The following is a 24,736-nucleotide window of genomic DNA, read 5'->3' on the forward strand; positions in this document are numbered from 1 at the left end:
ATAGGAACTGATGAGTTTTACACTGTAGGGGAGTATGGAGTCAGATCTGTGTGCAGGAAAGTAACGTTGGCATCAGTATGAAGGATAGATTGGAATGGGAAGAGACTTAGAATAGGAGACTTCTAATTAGGGATGCCATTGTGAGAGGTGATGAGGGCCTGAATTTGGGTGTTGTCTATATGAATAGAGAAGAGTATGAATCTAAGAAGTGGAGGATTGATTATCGGAGCACATAATATCTTTAGAACTTTTGAAAATACTTTTGTAACTTTTGAGCAGTTAATAAAGGCTAACAATAGGTACTGGCCTCTATATTTGTCCAATATAACCAAAAATGGTTATCTCCAGATGGAGCCTATGAAGTGGCTAAGAACTAAAAATCAAAAATCAAAAGCCTCCCTATGGGTAACATCTACATGAATATCTACCCTACAGCTAAACTTTATTTTTTGTGTTGTCTCCCTCGATTAGAGTTGGGGCTTCTTGGAAGTATCTCCAGCACTTAGCATAGTTCTTGGCACTGGTACATAGGAGCACTTCATTCAGCAAAGAAGTATCAAGCAAATGACCAGTCATGGTCTATTTATAGAAAAAGAAGAGTTTATCATGGTAGTTCAGTATGTGGCTACTATAACTATGAAAGGTATATCCTTTAGGAACCCAGTCTTAGTGACCAATGCAGAATATGTGGACCAAAACCCAGGTGCTTTTTCTGTGGCTTGATAATGACAAAGGCTTATTCTTATTCTTCATAATAAAGATTTATTTGATGATAAAGGTAGTAAGTTTGGTTTTTAGGCAGCTGATACTTGGTGATGTGATGGGTACCAAAAACATAAGGGTAAAGCTTCTCTTTAAAAATTCTTAAAATTTAAGATTATATATTATAGTCTTGCTGTAATATTGGGCTTGAAATTTGCCATGGAAACAACCTCCATAGGTAAAATAAGATGTTTTTCTTCAATATATAAAGCCTCTTACTAAAATCTAAAATGGACCAGACTTATAGAACAAAATTCATTTGAAATTCAAAGTTCCTAACATATGTGGACAATGTTCAAGGACTTGTTAATGTTAATGTTGTTCTAGACTTGTGATTTTATTGGTGTGGCAAACTACTTCCTGCATAGAACTCAACTAATCTGTAACTTAGAGTTTGGATAGTTCCTTGAGGCATTGAGAGATTAAGTGACTTGCCCATGTTCACAACTGCTAGAATGAGCCAGAGGCAGGCCGTTTAGTGATGCTGCCTTTTAAATGAATATGAAGCTATCAAACATTTTCAATTTATCTTTGACCTTATATTTAACTCATCAAGTGAAAAAAATCTTAAAATTTAAATGCAAGTGTTTTTACAATGGGAAGTTTCATTTCTGTTCCATAGGTTAAGAGCAGGGTTGTGTGACCGTTGTGCAGTGACTGAAGAACACATGAGGAAAAAACAACAGGAGTTTGAAAATATCCGGCAACAAAATCTGAAACTTATCACTGAACTTAGTGAGTTTTTCTTGGTTCAAAATTTTAATATCCAATGTAAGATGATACAGAGTTAAAACTTGTTAGTACATTGGTAACTATTGCCTTTCTAAATACATTTATGAGAGTCTGCATATGTAAATCAGGGGAGAGAGAAGGAATCTTTACACAGAAATAGGAGAGAAGGAGATTGATTTCACATTTTGGGGGCAACTGTCCTTTCTTCATTCCAAGTACCTGGGGTTTGAATGCCCCAAGGCACTCTCCTTTCTCGTACATTGTAGTTGTTTCATACAAACTGAATGAAGTGTAGAGGTGGAGAGTTACTGGATTACCTGGGTCTGCTCCCAGCATTCTCAACTCTTCTCCTGTGTGGGAGAAACCAATCTGGCTGGGAAAGCATGTAGTCATTCAATTGTATTTTTCCATGGAGACGGTATTAAGTGCAATAGTTGAAATAATACCAATATTGTACTTTCAGCACATTCACTGCAAATGTACTATGGATTAAAACTGACCTTTTGGGTTAGCCTGGGAACTTATCCATTATATATGTTATTATTTTACTGGTGGGAAAATATAATCCAAGTTTCAAACCATTGATTTACTAAGCTTTTGAAGCAGCCTAGTCTTAAAGTTTGTATTGTTGGTATTTACTGCAATTAACTTTTTCCACATTAGCAGCTTTATAACAAAAGCAGAGGTGAGTATTGCTAACTATTGATGAACACAGCAGATTGTTATAGCTCCAAGATAGATCATTTCAGCATTGGTTGGTTGCTAAGTAAATTTTAATGAGCCGGATTTCTAAAAAGTAGTGAGTTCTTTGATGTATATACAATTTACTTACAGTTATTATTTCTGTTCATAAACAGAGAAGAGATTATTTTCAAGAAATAACATTTAACTTGTTTCTGTGTTAGTTTTCATCAGAATCTCAGAATTGGAAGGGACCTCAGAGGCACCTAGTTTAATCCATACCTGAACAGAAACTTCCTTTACTTTATCCCTGAAAAGTTAAAACTGTGTCTCTAATTTCATCTATAGTATCTATCACTAAAATTCATGTCCATAATTTATTCTGAGAAATTAAGGCACTTGGAAATTAGGTAGAATGAGTAACCAAATAGAATGCTTTCCACTTCCTTCTTATACTCAGCATGAATAATGATAAACTGCTTTGCACATTAAGTACTTTTTCTTTTTGGTCCACAAGCATTACATAAAATCATCAGTTAATCAGTTACATAGCAGTCATGAAACTTCAGATGTAATATCAGTGCCTAGTAACAAATTAATTTTGCACAGTGTAATTAATAAACTTAACTGACATTGTCCTGACTTAAGAGTTAGGAGAAATGTAGCATGAATCAATAAACCAACAGTTATCTAGTAACGCATATTTTCCCATGATTGCCAGTTTATTTTGTTAGATTTCAATTTCTTATATGGCTTCTTTTCCCAAAATATTTCAGTGAATGACAAGAATGCCTTACAAGAAGAAAACAAAAAACTTTCAGAGCAACTACATCAGAAAATTGAGTGAGTAGCTATGCTAAATGTGTTTTACAGCATCTTTTGCAGTTTTGAGAGAGAGAGAGAGAGAGAGAGTGAGTGAGTGTGTGTGTGTGTGTGTGTGTGTGTGTGTGTGTGTGTGTGTGTGTGTACTGTGAATATATAAGGTTTATTTAGAACAGTACTTGTAAGGAGTTTATCCTATATAGTCATTTGACTTATTAAACTACTTCAGAGATATTTTTATTCTGTTTTTGCGGGGGGGGGGGTTGTTTGTTTTGTTTTTGTTTTTTGCTTTTTGGCAGGGCAATTGGGGTTAAGTGACTTGCCCAAGGTCACACAGCTAGTATATGTGTCAGGTGTCTGAGGTCAGATTTGAACTCAGGTCCTCCTGCTTCCAGGGCTGGTGCTCTACTCACTGCACCACCTAGCTGCCTCGATATTTTTATTCTGATGGCAGCTATATGTAATTTGGCTAATTTTGATTTCTCTAAATTAGACCATATATTATTTTATTCTAATGGGGAGATAAAACAAGCCTTGTAATGTCTCACCGACTTAAAACATTTTGTTTATAATTCTTGAGACATTTAACTGTTCCTTCTTTTAGAACTTAGTTGTTTTTTTTTAAGATTCTCAATGTTTAATAGTTATTTAAAACAGTGGCATCAAACTCAAATAGGAATAGGGGCCACTAAACTGCACATAAGGACCCCAATGAAACACATTTTGATTTGGAAAACTATAAGTTAACTATATATATATATAGTTATATATATATATATAGTTATATAATATATATATATATATTTTATTTGTTTTGTTAAATATTGCCCACTTACAGTTTTAATTAATTTATATTCAGTTTTCAGCTTTCACTTTTATAAGATTAGAACTTAGTTTCCATAAAGCATATAGCAATAATCATTAGGCTTTGGGTCCAAATTGGTTTTTCATGCTCTTTAAAGAGATTTTTTTTTTGGGTGGGTATGCATTCCTGTAACAAAATAAGTTTCTCTAAATCTTTAGGGCAACTGATGGAGACAATTTCTTAACTATTACAAGTGTTGCAGCTTCTGTGCTCTGGGTCTCATGGCTTTCATTAAAGTCCATACTAGTTTTGTCTTAGATCAATAGTAATAGTAGGATTTTGAGTTTTCCCAATTTTATGCTGTTTAGGACATCATATATACTATGTCATCTTCCAACTGAAAGTCTTGAATGGAAATTAAAAGTGGGGAATTGTTAGTGTCAGATAAAGGAGGTAGTAGGGGAGAGACAGGGTATTAGCAGAAGGAGGGGTGAAATTGTTATGTAGGTGTGTGTGTTGTTCAGTCATTAAGTTGTGCCCAACTCTTTGTGACCCCGTTTGGGTTTTTCTTGGCAAAGATACTGGAGTGATTTGCCATTTCCTTCTCTAGCTCATTTTACAGATGAGGAAACCGAGGTAAACAAGGGTGAGTGACTTGCCCAGGGTTATATAGCTAGTAAGTGTCTGAGGCCGGAATTGAACTCAGAAAGATGAACCTTCCTGACTTCAGGCCCAGCATTCTATCCATTGCACATTTAGCTGCCCTTCATTTAGGTATGGATAATGACATTAGGACTACCTGATTCCCTTTCCACTGATCTGTGGAGTTTGATAGGGAGCATTATTACCTATGTCTGACTGTTTTACAGCCTGTAGTTAGTGTTAAGCATAAGAGACAAATAGAAGCTACATGTAAATATGGTAGGCAAAAATGATAGCTGGTGTTGAGAACAAAACTAAAATTAACTCATATAGGTGCCATGAAGATCTGAGAGAAATGTGGTGAAAATGTCTGATGCTGTTTACTCTGTACAGGTGTGTGTATAGGTTAGTTTGAAAGCTAATCCTTTATTTTCACTCTCAACTCATGAGTGATTTTTTTTTATCCTTTAAAAATTGACTATAGAAAAGTAATAGACTAGGAGTTTGGATTTATGATCAATTTAAATTTGATGAGCCCAGTGTAAAAGTCTCTCTTTTTCTTATATTTTTTTACCTAGGATGTCAGCAGTGTAGGAGATTAATCTGCCCTCTCAGTTTTTGAGTCTCTTAATGAGTCTGCCTTTGTTTACCTTCTCTCAGAGCAATTTCCTTTTATTTGGCAAGTTAGAAAATAGCAAGTGCAAAGGCTTACAGTAGGATTTGTCACAAATAAAATGAGAACTAAGATTTTTGTAAACAGAGTAGTCATTTATCAAAGTTAGTTGTCTTTTCCCCTTCACTCTTTATTCACTTTGCATCAGAAGGACAAAGAAGGACAAAGCTAGCAGGTTGTTTGTTTGGTTTAGAAATCTCTGGTTAGAGCTAGCTTTTTCCTTCTGGGAGCCCTGCCTCTTCTAGACTGGCCTTGTCAGGGAATCAGTTTTTCCTCGTGACTCATTCATGATTCAGGTAGGATTTTATGACTAACGGGCAAGTAGACTGTGATGTGATCAGTTTAAAGTTAGGTTCTAGATAGACTTCATGCTCCAATAATCTATAAGCCTTTCTTTCTCATGTGATTTGCCTTGTTTTGATGTGTTTTTTTGTCCTAAGACAACGTAATTGTGGAGAAAAGATATTAAAATCAGAGATTTAAAGATGATAGGACTTAAAAGAGTTCCTAGAAAGCTCGGAACTCTGAAAAACAGAATTGTTTATAAAATTAAAGTGTGAATTCTTTACTAGAGGAAAGAAACCCTCTTAAGCAGTATATCTCTTATGAAAGAGATTTTAGTCTGTACTTGTCTATAGATTTAAAATCTTAGACTTTTAGGATAGTCAAATGACAGTTAAATGCTGTCTTATATGAAACTATATTAATAATATACCCAGAAGTGAGAATTCTCAGTATTGTTTTTAGAATATATTTTAACATTAGTTTGAGCTAAAATAGAGTTTGGTTATATTATTATTAAACATGAAAAAGTTAACCATTCTTAGTTCTTTGGAAATTAATGTTAGATCCACTTGTAGTCTTCCTTATCTCCATTCATTTCTGTGGCTACAAACTTCATTCTGAACTGTGCTCTGCAGAAGCACTCAAATGCTAGGATTAGAATTTTCTCTCTCTAATAGGCATTGGAGATCTCTTGAAGATTTATGAGTAGAGGAAATGATGAACTGGAGAGGGGGTAGATTGAAGGGAGGAAGAAAAGTTAGGATGCTGTTACAATATGCTAAGTGTGAAAAAGAGATACTGAAGTGGTTGCTTGACAAATGATTGGTTTTGTTGGAGATGAGGAGCTGTGAAGAAGAATGAGAGAGGAAAAAGTCAGAAATGATTGGCTGGCCAGAATGATAGTAATATTAACAACAGAAATCAAGTTGTGAAAGCTGGTGGGGGTTAGGTAGCAGGTAGAAGGCATTATTAGATGTTCGGAAATAGATTTCTTTATATTGACTTCACTCCCTGACCCCATCAGGAAGAAACAGCATAAAGCATCGGAGCCTGAGGAGGAAGTTATCCCTGATTCACCTATATTGACTTTCTCATTTCCTGGACTTAACCGACTACGAAGAAAGAAGGAGAATCTACATGTCCGATATATAGAGCAAACACATACTGGTTTGGAGCACCCTCTATGTACAAATGGTAAGGATCTGTGGAGAATTTTGTGGAATTGAATCACTTAAGTCATAACTGTAATCAATTAGAATGTTTATGTTGGAACAGTGGATTTTTCTGGGCCACATGTTGACTTAGAAAACCACACATTAACATTACCTATGTTATATTATTTTTTATTTATTTTATTAAAGGGTTCCCAATTACATTTTAATCTGGTTTGAGCAGCACCTGGAATTTTGTGGTCTACAAGTTTGATACCTCTGCTGTATCTGAATTCGTTAGTTCATTAAATTTAAGGTCAAATATGTTGAGGCTAGAATTTTGCTCATAGTTCTACTTGTGACCTTGGAAAAGATTTTAAAATGTACTATTTATGGCCTTCTTCACAAAAGTATTATTCTGATGCTGCTTCCTGATGTGGAGCTGAACGGGAGGCTCTTAAAGGCCACCATAACCAGCTGTTTCACTAGGAGGTTCTACTAAACTGGAAAAGTTTCAGCTAGAGGCTCAGTGACAGCCCAGGTATCTAGTGCCTGAGAACCCAGGGTCATGGATTTAGATCTGGAGAGAACCTTCGAAATCATCTAGACCAGTTTCCTCATTTTTCAGATGAGGAAACTGAGGTACTGAGAGATGAAGGGACCTGCAATCGCTGACATTTACACAACACATCAAGGTTTATAAAATTCTTTGTGTAGCTTATCTCATTTAAGCCTTACAGCAACCTGGGGAACTAGGTACTGCAAGCTGCCCCGCTTACAGATAAGGAAATTAAAGTGACTTGCATGTTCATAGTCCCATAGCCACTACAAGGACCCCAAGTTTGACTCCACTACACCAAAACTGCCTCTAATGTACTGATTTAAAGTCATAAAGCAAATACTTAGAAAAACTATGACCTATAATTTCAAACCTGCTGTTTTTCAAAGGCTCATTAGGGAAAGGTGGGTCATCACTTGATTAATTTTTTAACTTCGATGAACCAGGGGAAAAAATACATTTTGGTTTTCAGTCCAGAGTGACCCATTTAGATAGGTCCATGCAGTGATGGTGGTTAAATGGTGGAACAGAGAATGCTAAGAATAATATTAATCTAACTGTTGGAACCCTTAGTGTGTCCTTTATCAAATAACAGTAAATTGATGCTATAGTTGATACCAGTCCACAGTTCTGGCTATCTCTAAGTCTCACCCTAAATTCCACATTCTGCAAAGAGCTCTTCTTAGTCCCCAATCAATACTAGTCCCTTCCCTTTAAGAGAATCTTCCCATCTATTCTTCATGTATCTTGTATGTACATAGGTGTTTGCCTGTTTTCCATCTCTTTTATTAGAATGCAAGCCCATAGAGGGCAGGGGCTGTAGTTTTCCCTTTGTATCCCCAGTGCTTGGCATATACTAAATGCTAAACAAATACTTGCTGTCATTGATATCCATATGGATATTCTTCATATAAATGAAATAAGACCTAAGAAGTCACAGTTATTTGGAAGGACAGCTTGCAGGTTCTCCAAGTGGCAAATCAGGAAACTGGCAGAGTGCATTTTATCATATAGCCATTTCATTGGTCATGTTATTTCATTGATTAGGCAGCTAGGTGGTATAGTGGAGAGAGCACTGGACTGGGAGTCAGAAAGACTTGAGTCAAAATCCAACCTCAGACACTTCCTAGCTGTGTGGCCCTGGACAAGTCACTTCACCTCTGCCTCAGTTCTTGGGATGAGTTTTTCTGGAGAATTGATTTCAATAGACCTTCTTCAGAAAGCAGGAAATAAGGATTAATTTAATAAAGTGCTTACTACATGCCAGGCACTGGGCTGTTAGCTTTACAAATATCTCATATGATCCCAACAAGAATCCTGTGTAGTTGGTGCTATTATTAATCACCCCCATTTTACAGTTGAAGAAACTGAGGCAAAGTGACTTGCCCAGGGTCACACATCTAGTATATGAGGCTGTATTCGAACTCAGATCTTCTTGACTCCAGGCCCTAGTGTGATCTACCTTCCTCAAGTGAAGTTGTATAACTATCAGCATGTCCTGGAACAGCACAATCTCTGAAGAATCAGAATTATGCGTGATCCAAACAGCAGTGGTAGGCATACATCCATGGAGTCAGAAATAGACCACCTCATTCCCAGTGATGACTTCATTATGAAAGGTAGAATAGAAAAGACATTGTTTGAAGATATAGGAGACAGTTGAATCTTCTACTGAGAATGAGAGATAATAGATGGAAAGTCCAAACGCTATATTGTTATCACTAGATTGTGAAGAGTTCCACAAGAAGAGCATCATTGGATCGATCTTCTCTAAATGATTTATTTAAAGACAGTAATAACAGAATTAGAAAGATTTAAGGGATTAAGGTCTACAGTTCAAGGAGGAAAGAAATGATCCACACTAATGAACAGATTCATCCATCTATTATGTTGTATATGGATGTGTACATCTAATCTGCTATGTGTGCATTTGTACATACTGGACATTTTATAATTTGATCAGTTCTTGTGTGTGTGTGTGTGTGTGTGTGTGTGTGCTCTAAATTTTATTAAAACTACATTACTGTTCATATCGTAGCAAGTGATGGTAAAACATAAATCTCACCCTTCATTATCTGCTTTATGTATCGTTCATGTCATTTTCAGTACCTCGCCCTTTATCCTCTCTAGCACGCTCTTCTCCATGGGGTTGTCTCCCATGCTACTCTGCTCTTTATCGTATGCTATGGGAAACTGCTTTGTGATGTAGTACTGGATTCGGAATAAAAAAATTTGGTTTCAAATTCCAGCTCTACAACAGCCATTTAACATTTCTTTTCTTTGAGTTCTTGTTAGTATCAAAAAAGATCATTGGTAGGAAAAGTGCTTTACACACTCTAAAGGAGGATATGAATGTGAATTTTACTATTAGGCTGGAATCCACAATAACCAGGAAGATCTCTTGGGTAAAAGATATAGTAATGCATTTTAGAGTTACACATAAATTATTTTTTTGTTATTCACATCATGACTTACCCTCTACTTGTGCAAATAAACAAATTTAGTTGTAGTTGTCTTTAGAATCATGAATCAGGTTAGCAAGAACACAATAGATATTATGTTGAAAAGTAGTCGATTTCAATAGGCTTTCTTCAAAGACTATGCAGAAAGTAACATGAATCTTTCTTTTAAAAATGAAGAAACTTATGAAGTTGATGAAATTTTTTTTCTACTGTATGCACTTATGTCACCATCTAGTGGAAAACAGACAAATCACTATCCTGAACTGTTACAAGGCATTGTGATTTCATCTGTATAGGTATGCCTTTACGGAAGCAGAGCAGCCCCTTAACCCCTTAATAAGTAATTTAAGGAGTTGCTTTGGCCAAAAATGTCATCAGCTTATGGCCAGCCTTCTGATGATGAGCTTCTCTAACCTGACTTATCTAGACAGATCTTTTAGAACCAGAGTCTTAACATGGAGTCTGTGAACAGATTTTTGGGAATCCATGAATATAGAAGGGGTGGGGGTGGGGGGCAAATACATCTTTATTTCCACTGACCTCTAACTCAAAATTAGCATTTATTTAAATTATTTAAAAACATTCTAAGAAGTGGAGCATTGACTTCACTAGACTGGCAGAGGGGTCTGTGACAGAACAAAGGTTAACACCTGTTATCACCATGAACATAACAGTCTATCAACTGGCTAATTCATGAAGATTGCCAGTTAAAACTTTCTAGTGCTTCCACACTGCCAGCTTGTCCCTAGAGAATTTAAACTTACCTCCACATTGGAATCAGGCTTTAGTGGATACAGCAGCTAGATGCTAAATTAAAAACCAAAGACAGTTTTTTGAAGGAACTTCAGCTAACCCTTTATCTTAAGGATTGTACTTAAACCATTTTAAACTGATATGAATTTATTAGGAAACTATCTAAAACATCTTCAGTGCATATGAACATGCAGTAAGCAGATTATACCAATTTCCTTTGTTAGAGGATTCTTCCTTTGTATGTGGCATAAATTCCTCTGGTTCATTTTTCCCTCATTGAGAATTATGATGTAACTTCTAAAAAAAATTGCATTTGTGGGCATTCCTCCTCTTCTGGACATTCGTATTACAATTACCATGAATCTAAAACATTTGGTTGCAAAGAATATTGTGAACATTTTGAGCCAGCTAAATTATTTGAGTGAGATTAACGCTATCCAATTGATTAAGTATTTATTAAGCACCTGGTATATGTCTCTAGTAAATCTATATTGATTTATTTGTAAGTTTTTGATGTTAGCTTTTTTCAGTGAAACTGAATTTTTACAAGATATTTTACAGGTATTTTAAAGCTACTTTCTAGTTATAACTAGAGTTCCCCTCCCCCCACCCTGCCCCCAATCCCTTAAAAAATTACTTCAGGTCTTGCTATTTTCTAGACTATATTCTAGTAGATGAAGTAGGATTTAGGTCCTCTTTCGGATAGCAGTATATAAAATATTATCATGAGCTTTTTTGATAAGACAAAAAATGGAAAGATAAAATTAGTAATACAGATGAAATACTAACCTATAAGTCTCAGAAAATCTGTGTATTCAAGCAATGATTTGTGCCTTTTCTATACCACCTCATAGTTTTTGTTATTCTTAGTTATAAAATTTAAGATACTACATGTTTGCAGACTTATGAAAATTTCTGTAATAAAACCACATTTTTAATGCATTTGATATTTCTCTCATGTTTTCTTTAATCTTTTATTAAAAAAGTTTTATATATGTGTTTTGTTTTTCCAGAATTAGCAAAAGGTCTAAAGTCTTCAACACAACTGCAGCAAAACCACTATGAAAGTGAAATTCTTGTAGCTGACACTTGTGATCAAACTTTATCACCTATGACCAGTAAGAATAACATTGATTGTTTAATAATAGTTTTTTTTTAAAAAAACCTTTTTTTAATTAGAAGGCACATCAATTTTGTGTATTATCTAATTGTATAGGAAATACTGAACTAATTGAATTTTAAAGAATAGGGTGGTTTATAGTTTTCTGATACATTTGACCTGTTAAATACCATAATCCTTTCTTTTTCAGCTACTGTTAAAAAGTCTAGCCAGAATATGTACATTCTCCTGCCTAAGTGTAGTATGCAGAATAGTATTTAAAATTTCTTTTATTTTTCTATTATTATCCTGAAGGTATTTTAGAGACAGCAATAGCAAAAAAAAAAAAAATCCCCTTACCTTTTAGATTTAATGGGGGGGTTAAGTAACATGATAACTATCAATAATAACTATTAAATAGGCCTGTAAAAGCAAGAAATGTGAAAGATTGGTATGAATCTGTACTAGGTTCCAAAAGCTGCTTTAAAAAAAAAATTTCTGATAGCAGGTGTCTTATTAACCTTCTCTTAATATCAGAATGCATTTAAAAAATTCAAGTTCATTGTTTTTTAGTTTATTTTGACTTTTAGATCGTGTTGCCTTGTAACTGTTTCATTCAAATAGGAGATTTAAAGTGCTTAGAAATAGTAATTTAAACATTTCTCTTGATGTATCTGTCATTTGTACTTTTACTTAGCAAACTTTTTTAAATAATAAAAACAAACTTCAGACTAACTCATTTCTAAATCATTCCAGATTTTAGTAGTCTGTATTAATGAGTCTTGACTCTCTTCAGTGGTGTCTAAAGTGGTTACCATAGCCCTTGGTGGGAGTGGGGGGAACCATGGCCTAATTTGAAAAATCGTTTCTCATCCTTGCTTATAATAGCTAACCATGAAGTTTGTCTCCAATGCAACTATGCCCACCCTATCCCCACATTCTTCCCTCTTCCTTCTCTGTGCAACGTCCCAACATCTCTCCTTGAGCAAGTTGTTGGCCCCACAGGTCAGTTGTAACCTAAACTAGTTAGGCACCTCTTCAGATCGCACTGGGAAGATTTGGACTTATCCTCTATCCTTCAGATCACCTCATGGCTGAGGCAGGAGTCCCTTAGAAGGCTCTTTGGGGCAATAACCAGTAAGATCCATTCCTCCTCATTTTCATTTTGAGGATGGGAGAGGGTAAGTCACCCAGGATGAGCAGATAGATTACATTATTTTTCCTCCCAAACCCACAGATCTTCCAAACTTCTTTGCCAAGGACTTTTGAATAATTGTTTCAGGCTACCCATGGGCAGTTGATATTTTTCTAGTTGTTTAGGTCTGACTTTGTGTGGAAAGTGTTTTATAATTGTGTTCATATATTTCCTGGGTTCATCTTGGCAAGTAGATTCCCAAGTATCTTATATTGTTTACAGTTATGTTAATTGGAATTTCTCTTTCTCCTCAGATGATTTATGTGGGTTTCTCTTATGTCCTACAACTTTGCTAAAGTTAATTATTTCAAGTAGTTTATTAGTTGATTCTCTAGGATTCTTTAAGTATACCATCATATCATCTTCAGAGAGTGATAGCTTTGTTTCCTCATTACCTGTTCTAGTTCCTTTGATTTCTTTTTCTTTCCTTATTCCTATAACTAGCATTTCTAGTACTGTATTGAATATTAGTTATGATAATGGGCATCCTTGCTTCATCCCTGATTGTATTGGGAAGGCTTCTAGCTTATCCTCCTCACAGATAACTCTTGCTGATATTTTTAGATTGATACTGCTTATCATTTTAAAGAATGCTTCCTTTATTACTATGCTTTCTAGTGTTTTTTTTGTTGGAATGGGTGCTGTATTTTGTCAAAAACTTTTTCAGCAGCTGTTGAGATAATATTATTTCTGTTGGTTTTGTTATTAATATGGTCAATTATGTTGATAGTTTTTCTAATATTGAACCAACCCTGCATTCCTGGTATAAATCCTACCTGGTCATAGTGTATTATTCTTGTTATTGCTGTAATCACCTTGCTAGTATTTTGTTCAAAATTTTTGCGTCGTTATTCATTAGGTAAATGGGTCTATAATTTTCTTCCTCTGTGTTGGTTCTTCCTTGCTTAGGTATCAGCACCATATTTGTGTCATAAAAGGAGTTTGGTAGGATTCCTTCACCTACTTTTTGAAATAGTTTATATGTTATTAGAATTAATTGTTCTTTAAATGTTTGGTAGAATTCACTTGTGAACCCATCCGTCCCTGGGGATTTTTACTTAGGGAATTCATTAATGGCTTGTTCAGTTTCTTTTTCGAAAATAGGGTTATTTATTCTATTTCCTGATTTGTTAATCTAGCTAATTCATATTTTTGTAAATATTCATTGATTTCACTCAGTTTGTCAGATTTATTGGTATGTAATTGGGCAAAATCTTTCTTGATGATTGCTTTAATTTCTTCTTCATTGGTGATGATTTCATACTTTTCATTTTTGATACTGGATATTTGGTTTTCTTCCTTTTTTTAATCAGATTAACCAGTGGTTTATCTGTCTTACTGGTTTTTTCATAAAACCAACTCCTAGTTTTATTTACTAGCTCAATAGTTTGGGTTTTTTTTTTTACTTCTGGTTTTATTAATCTCACCTTTGATTTTCAGGATTTCCAATTTGGTGTTCAATTGGGGATTTTTAATTTGTTCTTTTTCTAGTTTTTTTTAGTTGCATCCCCAATTCATCTATCTGTTCTTTCTCTATTTTGTTGATGTAAGAATTTAGAGAAATCAGTTTTCCCCTAAGTTCTGCTTTGGCTGTATCCCATAAATTTTGGGATGTTGTCTCACCGTTGTCATTTTCTGTAATTAAATTATTGATGGTTTCTATAATTTGTTCTTTGACCCACTTATTTTTTAGGATTAGATTATTTAGTTTCCAATTAATTTTTAATCTATCATTTTACTGCCCTTTATTCAGTGTAATTTTTATTGCATTATGATCTGAAAAGAATGCAGTAATATTTTTTCCCTTCTACATTTGAGTTTTGAGGTTTTTATGCTCTAATATATGGTCATTTTTTGTGATGGTACCAGGCCCTGCTGAGAAAAAGGTGTATTCCTTTCTCTTCCCATTCAGTTTTCTCCAAAGGTCTGTCATAGCTAACTTTTCTAATCTTCTATTTGCCTCCTTAGTTTCTTGTTTATTTTTTTGGTTGGATTTATCAAGTTCTGAGAGGGGACAATTTTGGTCTCCCCCTAGTATAGTTTCATTCTCTATTTCTTCCTGTAACTCATTTAACTTCTCCTTTAAGAATATGGATGCTATACCAATTGATGCATATGTGTTTAGTATTGATATTACTTCATTGCCTATGGTACTTTTTAGCAAGATGTACTTTCCTTTATCTCTTTTAATCAGGTCTGTTTTTGCTTTTGCTTTGTCTGAGATCAGGATTGCTACCCCTGCTTTTTTCACTTCAGCTGAAACATAATAGATTCTGCTCTAGCCCCTTACCTTTACTCTGTGTGTGTTTCTCAGCTTCAAGTGTGTTTCTTGTAAACAACATGTTGTAGGATTCTGGTTTTCAATCTGCTCTGCTATCCACTTCCATTTTATGGGAGAGTATATCCCATTCATACTCAGTTACAATTGCTATGTATTTCTCTCTATCCTGTTTTTCCCCTTGTTTGTCTTCTCTCTCCTTTCACCCTTTCCCTCCTCCCCAGTGTTTTGCTTCTTTCTACCACCTCCCCCAGTATGCCCTCTCTTCTGTCCGGTTCCCCCCCCCCCCCCCCCCCCCCCGCCGCCACTTAATCTCCCTCCCTCCTGCTTTCCTGTTGGGCAAGATAGGTTTCTGTATTCAACTGATTGTATATATTATTCCCTCTTTGAGCCAATACTGATGAGAGTAAAGTTCAAGTGATGCCCATCAGCCACCCTCCCATCTTTTCCTTCACTATAATAGGTTTCTTGTACCTTTTCACGTGGAATAATTTACCCCATTCTACCTATCCCTTCCTTCTGCACCCAGTGTACTCCTCTTCCTCATCCCTTAATTATTTTTTTATGTCATTCTCTCAAATTCACCTTATACCCATGCCCTCTGTATGTATATTCCTTCTAGGTGTACTATTAGTGGTATAATTTTTAAGAATTACAAGTATCATCTTCCCATGTAAAGATGTAAACAGTTCAGCTCCATTGAATCCTTTACATTTTCTTTTTCCTTTTTCTCTTGTTAGGCTTCTCTTGGGTCGTGGTATTGGAGATCATATTTTTTGTTCAGTTCTGGTCTTCTCCTTATGAAAGCTTGAAATCCTTCTATTTCACTGAATAACCATTTTTTCCCTTGAGGTATTATGCTTAATTTCACTGGTAGGTGATTTTTGGTTGTAGTCCTAGCTCATTTGCCTTCCAGAATATCATGTTCCATGACTTCTGATTCTTAATGTTGTAGCTGCTAAGTCATGTGTGATCCTGATTATGACTCCCCCATATTTGAGTTGTTTCTTCCTGGCCACTTGCAGTATTTTTTCCCTGACCTGATAGTACTGGAATTTGGTTATAATGTTCCTTCGAGTTTTTTGGGGGGGATTTCTTTCTTGAGGTAATTGGTGGATTCTTTCAATGCTTGTTTCACCCTCTGGTTCCAGGATATCAGAGCAGTTTTCCTTGATAATTTCTTGAAAGATGCTGTCCAGATCCTCCTTTTGATTACGGCTTTCAGGTAGTCCATTGATTCTGACATTGTCTCTCCTGGATCTGTTTTCCAGATCAGTTGTTTTTCCAATGAAGTATTTTACTTTTTCTTCCATTTTTCATTCCTTTGAATGTTTGATTGATTCTTGATTTCTCATAGAGTCTTTAGCTTCTGCTTATCCAATTCTAACTTTTAAGGAGTTATTTTCCTCAGTTAGCTTTTATACTTCCTTTTCCATTGGCCACTTATACTTTTTAAGAAGTTGTTTTCTTTTTCCAAGCTGTTGACTCTTTTTTCATAATTCTTTTGCATTCCTCTTATTTCTTTTCCCAGTTTTTCTTCTACCTCTCTTACATGATTTTTAAACTCCTTTTTGAGGTCTTCTAATGAGTACTTTTGGGGCTTGAGACCACTTCCCATTTTTGTTTGAAACTTTGCCCTTAGGTATTTTGACATTGTTGTCTTCTTCTGAGTTTGTTGTCTTGATCTTCCCTGTCACCGTAACTTCTATGGTCAGATTCTTTTTTGTTGTTGTTGTTGGTTTTTGCTCATCTTTTTTGGCCTTTTTCCTTTGTTTTAAATTTGAGCTCTCCTCCCAGAGTGGAAGGGGCACCATCTCGGGCTTCTTGTGCCAGGGGCTGCAGGCTCTGGTTGTTTACCTGGTGCTGTGCTAATGTTGCCCTGAGACCCATGAGGGATTCTTGTGTCTGGTGCTGCACTAAGGGAGTAGGGTGGGGGTGGCTGGTGCTACTAGAGGTTGTAGGGGTCTGGCAACTTACCTGGTGCTGAGCTGAGGTACTAGTACTGGTGTCTAGCATGAGCTAAGGCTGGTGGGGTGTTTCTGAGTTTACCTGGGGCTACATTGAAGCACATGGCGATCTGGCCACTAGAAGCCGCCTGTTTGCCCAGGGGTTCTTGGAGCTAGATGCTGAGGTACATTGGGAGCCCTGGTGTTGGCATTTGCCTGCTCTACCACACTGGGGCTCAGGTTCTCCCACTGGTTCGCTGAGGTGGGGCTTGCTGCTTTCTTGACGCATCCTGTGTTGGACTTTGCTCCCCTTTTACCCAAGTGAGAAAGATCTTTCCTGTGGATCTTCCAAGTTTCTTAGGCTAAAAGATTATTTCACCCTTTCCTTTTGCTGTTTCTTCTGTTCCAGGATTTGAATATGCATGGTTACCAGTGCAGTACTGAAACTGTCGGTCTATAATGTTTCATCCTCCTGACACCCGTGTCCTTTTCAGATCACCATTGCTTAATGCAAGTCACCATTAATAATATGCTACAGCCTGCCTGTAACCATTTCTCCAGTGGATCAACCTCCATTTTGATTCTTTGGAAATTGTGTGCATATTTTTGTATTTTTAAACTCTTTGTTTCAAAGAACAACTTGAATGCTTGAAAGTTCTGAAAAATTTCTCAGCTTTCTCTCTTCCTTCCCTTTAGTTCTATATATAATTCATTGTCCACCTGTAGCATCTAAGTTCTACTTAAAACACTCAAAACGAGCTGCTTATCCACTAACATTTCATATTCTAGGCAATAAATATTTTTCATCTATTTGATTTTTCTTTGGAATAGTCTTCAACTGAATTAAATGGTCATATTGGATGTAATTTAATTGAAATGAATTTAAACTGCTTAGTTAGCAGTGGGAGGAAATAGATTAGTTTTAGTTGATACTTTTAATTACTAAAGGAAAAAAGAATTCACTATTTTCAAGAATTTAAGGTTTTTACTTAATAGGCTTTAAGTTATGATTTGATAGCAGTCTTATTGGATGACTGAGATAAGCTTATCTGGTATAAGCTATACAGTCCTATTTTAGGATAATTTTGCATTAGATATCAACTCCCTCCCTCCCCCCCAGCTTTTTAAAAATATACTTTATACCCTTTTGTCAACTACCGTCTTGTGCATAGTAATCTTCATCTTAACCTCTCTGCTAGGATGTGCTGTGCTTTTATGAGACCATAGCTATATATTCACTTGCATATGCTTTTTTACTAAACTTAGATATCCAAGACACCAACAGTTATCCCACTGAGAAATCATCTTTTAACTTAGCCGCAGTTGTTGCTGAAACACTTGGACTTGGTGTTCAAGAAGAATCTGTAAGTAATATATCTGTCTTGATAAGTATGATGACTAAATTGAGCTTAGAGAAAAATATTTTTCCAAGTCCTAAGACCTTCATGTTTAAGCCAGTAATATGCCAAAGGATTCAACCATCACCCAGGTTTAACCAAGAGTGAGTCAAAATCTTTGGTCCAGATACAAAGGTCTGCACCAAGATGGTGATAATATCAGGAGAAAAAGAAATGTGTGGGAGAGAGGTTAGGAAGGTGAAATATTAGGAATATAAAATTGATAGGACTTAACAGCTAATTGTATATCGAAGTGATTGACATGTCAAAGGCTGCAGAGAGGTCAAGAAGGTGTGGATTGAGAAAAGACCATTAAATTTGGAAATTGAGAGATCATTGGCTACTTTACAGAGTACCGTTTTAGTTGAATTATGAGGTTAGAAACCAAACTGCAGAGAATAAAGAAGAGAACAAGAGAAAAGTAAGTAGATGCACCTATTGTGGATGGCCTCCTCTAGCAGTTTAGCTACCAAAGGGAGGAGAGATAGAGGATGATAGCTAGAGTTAAAGGATGATGGCAAGGATGGATGGATCAAGTGAGGATATTTTTGAAAATGGGGGTAACATGGGCATTTTGTCAACAATAGAGAAGTAGGCAGGGAGAGATTGAAGATTAGTGAGAGATTCAGAATGAGAGAGAGGGCAATCTGCTGGAGAAGATGGAATGGAATGGGATCATTTAGCATGTAGAGCCTTGGTAATGAGAAGGGCCACCTCTTCATGTGATAGAGTCATTCACAGGGGTGGAGGAGGAGATAATACCAGAGGGCATTGAGATTATATAACATAAATTTTTAATGGATCCAGTTAGCTTAGTTTCATGATTTTCTCTAGCTTTGTTCAGTAGCATGTGAGTAGGAGTAAAGACGGCAGATGGTACGAGTAATCCAAGGCTAGAGTTTGTCAGGGTGTAACTGCAAGCACCCTGGCACATCCAGGATGGCCTGCTAGCACAGGTTCTTTGATCTGCTTTCCTAAAGGAAAGGCAACTGTAAGAGGTTCAACAGTCTTACTTTAGTTACAGATAAGTCACAGAGATTCAACAGACAAGGGTCCAACTGTCTGAACAAAGTAATACAACCACCTACCTATACCACTGAATCGAGGGAGCACCACTACATCTGAGTAGGTGGGGGCTCTTAACAAAATGGCTATTCAGAGTCCTATACAGGGAATCAAAAGGTCCATCTCATGGCTAAGCCCCCAAAGCAAAATCTCACCTCAGAACATACACACATACACATACACACACACATACGTACATACATACATATACTTTTGGCTAATAGACTCAGAGCCAGAAAGCATCAAAGCCCTCATGACTCAGTGCCTAATTAGCTTAGTACCAAAAGGTGTGAAAGCCATCCTACAAACAAGCCTCCCCTAAGCAAGCTTCTCTTTAGGCAAGTTTCTCTCCCAATGGGCTCTGTGTGACTCAGGATGTATCACAGCCATGATTGAACACGTGGTCACATAGACCTATGAATGGATGGGGAAGATCTTCCTATTCCATTAATATTACATAGGGCAAGATGTTAAATTGGATAAAGGGGTGCAGGATCCCTCTGAGAAAAGAGGACAGACTAGAGTTGAACTGTTTCACCAATGGGCTAAGATTTACAAGGATAGAGAGTGTAGCCAGTGCAGGGGTCATCAATGACTTGGGAAAGGACTGGAAGGGTAGAGGGATTGGAGGTAGCAGTGAGGTCAGAAAAACAGGATTTGGAGCCAGGAAGAGATAGAGGCAGATTAACAACAGATTATGATCAGATAAAGAAATTTCAGAATTCTTGAACATGGAAGTAGCACACTTGTGAGCAATAGCAGTATGACCTCACCTTTGTGTATAGCCGTAATGGAGTAGAGTAGTAGGTCATGGAAAATAAGTAAGTTGAGGAATTGGGAGTTTAGGGTATTTGAGGAAGTATCAATATGTCCATTAAAGGTCCCTCATATGAGGAGCAGGAGTTGAGGAGGAGAGAGATTGAACTTGTTGAAGAAGGAAGGAGAGTGTCTTATAGGTCTCTAGACAATGGCCCTCAGAAGCTTGACTGAGTAATAAGTCTTTATTTCATGAACTTCAAAGGAGGAGAGATCACTGAGTGGTAGGGGGAGAGCCTGGAAGTGGCAATAGGGAGGAAGGATATTCCAGCACCTCCACCTCAGCCATTGAGATAGGGACATGAGTGAAAGTGTAACCTGTGCTGAAAGAGTAGCCAGGGAAGCTGTGTCATCAGGACAGAGCCAGGTCTCAGTGAGTACAGGAAGATAAGTGATGAGAAAGAAAAGGTGTCAGATGAAAGCTAATTTGTTTCCTATGGAGCAGGCATTCCAGAGAGCATGGTGGAAGAATTGAGTAACTTTAGAGTGGGGTGTTGGGAGAAGGGGTTTTGTTTGAGGTGGCTAAGCATAAGGGAGTAGAGTATGAAGAATAGGGTTTGAACAGTGGCATTTAGGAGTTCAGAATCACTGGAATGAGGAGGTGTGATAGGTAGGTTATTCATTAAGGAATGAGTTCAGGTAGGTTCACCATTCATAGAAGTTGGAGGAGGCCAGAGAAAATGCCTAGAATGCAAGGAATGGTTTTTCTGTGAGCCTAGTGAAGGTAAGGCAATGCCTATGGAGCTGACTGGGTCTTATCAGTGTTCTTCAGACAGAGGATAACTTGTTGCTGTAAATGGCAGTGTCCACTACAACTTCTCTTATCTCAGCAAGCACTACTACTACTCTTACCAGATCTGAACCTTCAGGGTTTGACCAAACCATTCTTTTGGTCACTGGGTGGTTGGGGTTTGAGAGAAGGAGGTAAAATTTGCCTTAGCTTAGTTTCTTTTTCAAGCAGGTTTTTCCCCCTATATTGTTTTCCATGGGAGTAGAAAGATTTGGGTTCTTCAGACTGATTGAAGAGTTTTCTTTCATTGTAGGATGTTATTATGTTGTTTTATATAATAGAGTTGTGCCCCTGTAGAGTTGTATACAGATTAAATATTCTTTTAAATTATTGACATTTTCCCATTGAAATATTTCTTTGTTATACTTTGAATTCATCCTAAATTTAGCTTTAAATTTATTTTCATTCACATATGTACACATTAACTCTATCCTCTTTAACTTTTAATCTTAGTCTAGTAGTTTTACTTAACCTAAATTTTGTTAAGGGAGATGATATTTAAACTACATTTTTGAGCTAATTTTGTAATGAGAAATCTTCTGATTTTTTCCTATATGGTAAATTTTGATTTTTGTATATTGTCTTATATTAAAACATATCTATAAAATTGTCAACCTTGAGTTTCATTTTTGACTTCTCATTTTGTTACAATTATATATAACATGTTATATATGAGATAAATATATATGTATCACATATGCATTTTACTCTTGAAGGAGTCTCAAAGTGCTTTGAATCCTCTCAGTGAAGAACTGCACCATCAACAGGAAGCAGAGTCAAAGAAACAACCTTTTCAAGAATCCACAAAAAATAATGAAGATGGTTTGAGGTAATTGGGGGGGGGGGGAATTTTTTAAAAGATCCAGAAATAAAATGCCTTTAAAAGAGATTACAGAATCATTGATTTAGAGCTAGAATGGTTCTTGTTGGTCATCTGGTAGAACCCCTTCATTTCATAGATGTAAGAAGTGTAGCAGTGGTATGTAGATTTTGTTAAAATGAATTTTTACAGTGGATGTTTTCTCCAGTTTTTCTTTATATTGTGTTTTTTGTATTACAAAAGGAGTAAGAGAGTAATTTAAGTAATGTATCTACTTCCATCAGGACTTGGAATTCACTGTTCCTAGGTAGCTTTTACCTTCTTTTAAAGGATCCAATCTTTCCTATCGGAAAACCAACCTGTACTTTGAAATAATGTGCCAAAATTGAATAATCTCTCACCTCACATTTTACCATACCACTTTATAACTGCACTTTCAATGATACTTTTTATTGTCATTATGTGTATACATATCTTCCCTACTAGACTCTAACTTTAATTAGAACAAAGACTATATTTTATGCTTCTTCTTATCCCCTACAATACTTGTTTTGCATCCAGAAAGTACTTAGATGTTTGTTAAATAAATGAATTTTACCTAAGTATAGTAGAGTATAGTAGACAAAGCAGGATGGAGTCAGGGATTTCTGGAATCCCACATCTTGAATTTGCTAGCTTTATGATCATAGGCAAGTAGCTTACTCTCTTAGCCTCAGTTTACTCATCTGCAAAGTGAGACAAATATAATGTCACTTACCTTCTAGGTTTTTTCTGAGAATTGGATGAGATAAATATATGTAAAATGTTTTGCAAAGCTCTCAATAAATTTATTATTATTAATGTGCTTAATTTAAGAGCATGATGTTTCGGGGCTTTGGGTTTTTGGGGTTTTTTTTGCCCATTTGGCTGATTAAAAGTGCAATATAGCTATCCAGTCACTGCATTCCACCTGTAATTTTTATTAATCCTTCTCTTAGCATCCTAATCTACTACTAGTAAGTAAACAAGGCATCACGGTTAAAGATTTTGGATTGACAGAGCTTTTTGATATATAAACTATTATGTTATTGGTCAGTGTCTTTTAATCATGATTTTAGCTTTTGTTTTGCTCTCTGAATCGTTGCTTGTTTCCTCAGTCATAGGTAGGACATTTCACCACTTCTCTTTGTTTGTTCAGATTTTCAGATTCCTCTCCAAGGACTCCACCAGAAGTTGACTGGGCTGCTCGGGCATCTTCTCCTGTTTTTGGGGCTGCTTCTAATGTGAAAAATGGCTTAGGCTTAAATACAAGCTTATCCCCTTCTCTTTTGGAGGCTGGGAAAAAGTCCCATCTCAAAACAAATTCCCTCAGCAATACTTCTGATTCTAGACCTCAGAAACCTAGATCAAAATCTGAAGACACCAGCCATGTTACATGTCTTAATCTTGGTTCTCAAGCAAGCACTGTTATTGATCATTCTTCTTCCATTAAGCAAATGCTTGTGAGAAAGAGTATAAATGAATCAATAAGTGCACAGGTTGAGACTGATAATCCAAAAGATGAAGCTTCTGAAAAAAATGATCTTTTTGTGCCACTAAAACCACTGGGAGGCAGAGGAACCAAAAGGAAGAAGACTGAAGAAGAAAGTGAACCTTGTCCCCAAACCTCTTTTGATAAAGAAAATGCTTTTCCTTTCCGAGGGGATATTCATCCTTCTATCAATGGAGACTCTGTAATGGATAAGCCCCTGGATCTATCCGATCGATTTTCAGCTATTCACCGTCAAGAAAAAAGCCAAGGAAACGAGGTTTGTAAAAACCGATTTAGGCAAATGGCTCTTCATGATGCTTTGAAACCCATTCCAAAGGGCTCTTCCTCTAGTCGCACAAACTTAAATGGGAGCTACATAATAAGCAGAGAGTCCCCAGAGGACCCCTGTTTCCAGGAATACATCTTCCTATCCCGCAATAAATCATCCCCAGATCAAAAAATACAGCTACAAATAAAAGAAGAAAATCCTGCCTTCAAAATCCCTCTACTTTCACATAAAAGTCTGGAGTCAGAGTGTCTTTTTGATGGCCTGAAGGTATATTGTTGTACTAGGTATGCAGGGATTTTTTCTAATTAATGTTTGTAAATTCCTTTCAAGTACTAATACTGTCATCTATTCTTAGGTTACTGGTGGTTATGAGCCCATAAAAATGAAAGGCAGGATGGGACATGGTGATTGTGAACTTGCCTCAGTTCTTCAGTTAAATCCTTGTAGAGTAACTAAAGCACAAGCTGTACAGGATAATCAAGGTATGTACAGTCTATTTTCAGTTTCTTTTAAAAATCATTAAAATGAATGCAAATTTCAACTCAAATAGCAGTTCCCGATCATTCTATTAGCTGAATTACAAGAAACTTTTATTAATTGCATTTGCATCTCATTTCTTACATTGAAAATGTATGTGTTTTAGTGATACTTTGTTTCTGTGCAAGACAGTTCCTAACAAAATTCACTGCAAAGTACATTTCCTGAAAATACTGAAACAAAATTGCCTAATAGCTTGATGAAATGTTGCTTTGCATCCCTGTTCATTTTCACCAATATCATCCTTTCCATGATATTCCTGTTCCTTATACTTTCTCAGTTGAACAACAAGCGGTTTTTCAGCACCTACTAAGTGCCTCAGTAGGAACAGAATAGTTCCCAACCTGAAGGAACTTACATTCTCTTCAGAGAAAGCGAATATACACTACTGAGTAAATGCAAAATATATATAAAGGGATTTGGGACAGGAAGTGAGCATTAGCAACTGGGGGAGTCCAGCTAAATGTCCTCTAAGAGCTGGCACTTGAAGAGGGAGTGCATTCCAGTCATGGGACAACCTGCAAAAAAAAAAAACATTGTAGTGGAAGGTTGGGATGTTTTTGGGGAAAAGGCTGGTTCAGCTGGAATGTACATGAAGTAGAAGTAAATTGGAGCCAAACTGTGAAGAGCTGTAAAAGCCAAGCAAAAGAGTTTGTATTTTATTCTA

General features: G+C 36.3%; 1 protein-coding gene across 2 annotated transcripts in view; it reads left to right on the forward strand.

The window, feature by feature from the left end:
• RBBP8 (RB binding protein 8, endonuclease) overlaps positions 1–24,736 on the forward strand; it is a 93,639-nt gene that overhangs the window by 43,737 nt on the left and 25,166 nt on the right. The window contains exons 5-12 of one of the 2 annotated variants that reach the window (XM_036741240.1): positions 1,385–1,497; positions 2,952–3,018; positions 6,427–6,596; positions 11,341–11,445; positions 18,112–18,209; positions 21,630–21,742; positions 22,911–23,799; positions 23,888–24,014. In XM_036741240.1, the coding sequence (XP_036597135.1) occupies positions 1,385–1,497; positions 2,952–3,018; positions 6,427–6,596; positions 11,341–11,445; positions 18,112–18,209; positions 21,630–21,742; positions 22,911–23,799; positions 23,888–24,014 (1,682 nt within the window). The remainder of the gene's footprint in view (positions 1–1,384; positions 1,498–2,951; positions 3,019–6,426; positions 6,597–11,340; positions 11,446–18,111; positions 18,210–21,629; positions 21,743–22,910; positions 23,800–23,887; positions 24,015–24,736) is intronic. The other variant, XM_036741242.1, reaches the window with a different exon arrangement.

This window comes from Trichosurus vulpecula, chromosome 1 (assembly GCF_011100635.1).
Source record: "Trichosurus vulpecula isolate mTriVul1 chromosome 1, mTriVul1.pri, whole genome shotgun sequence".
NCBI classification, from domain to species: Eukaryota; Metazoa; Chordata; class Mammalia; order Diprotodontia; family Phalangeridae; genus Trichosurus; species Trichosurus vulpecula.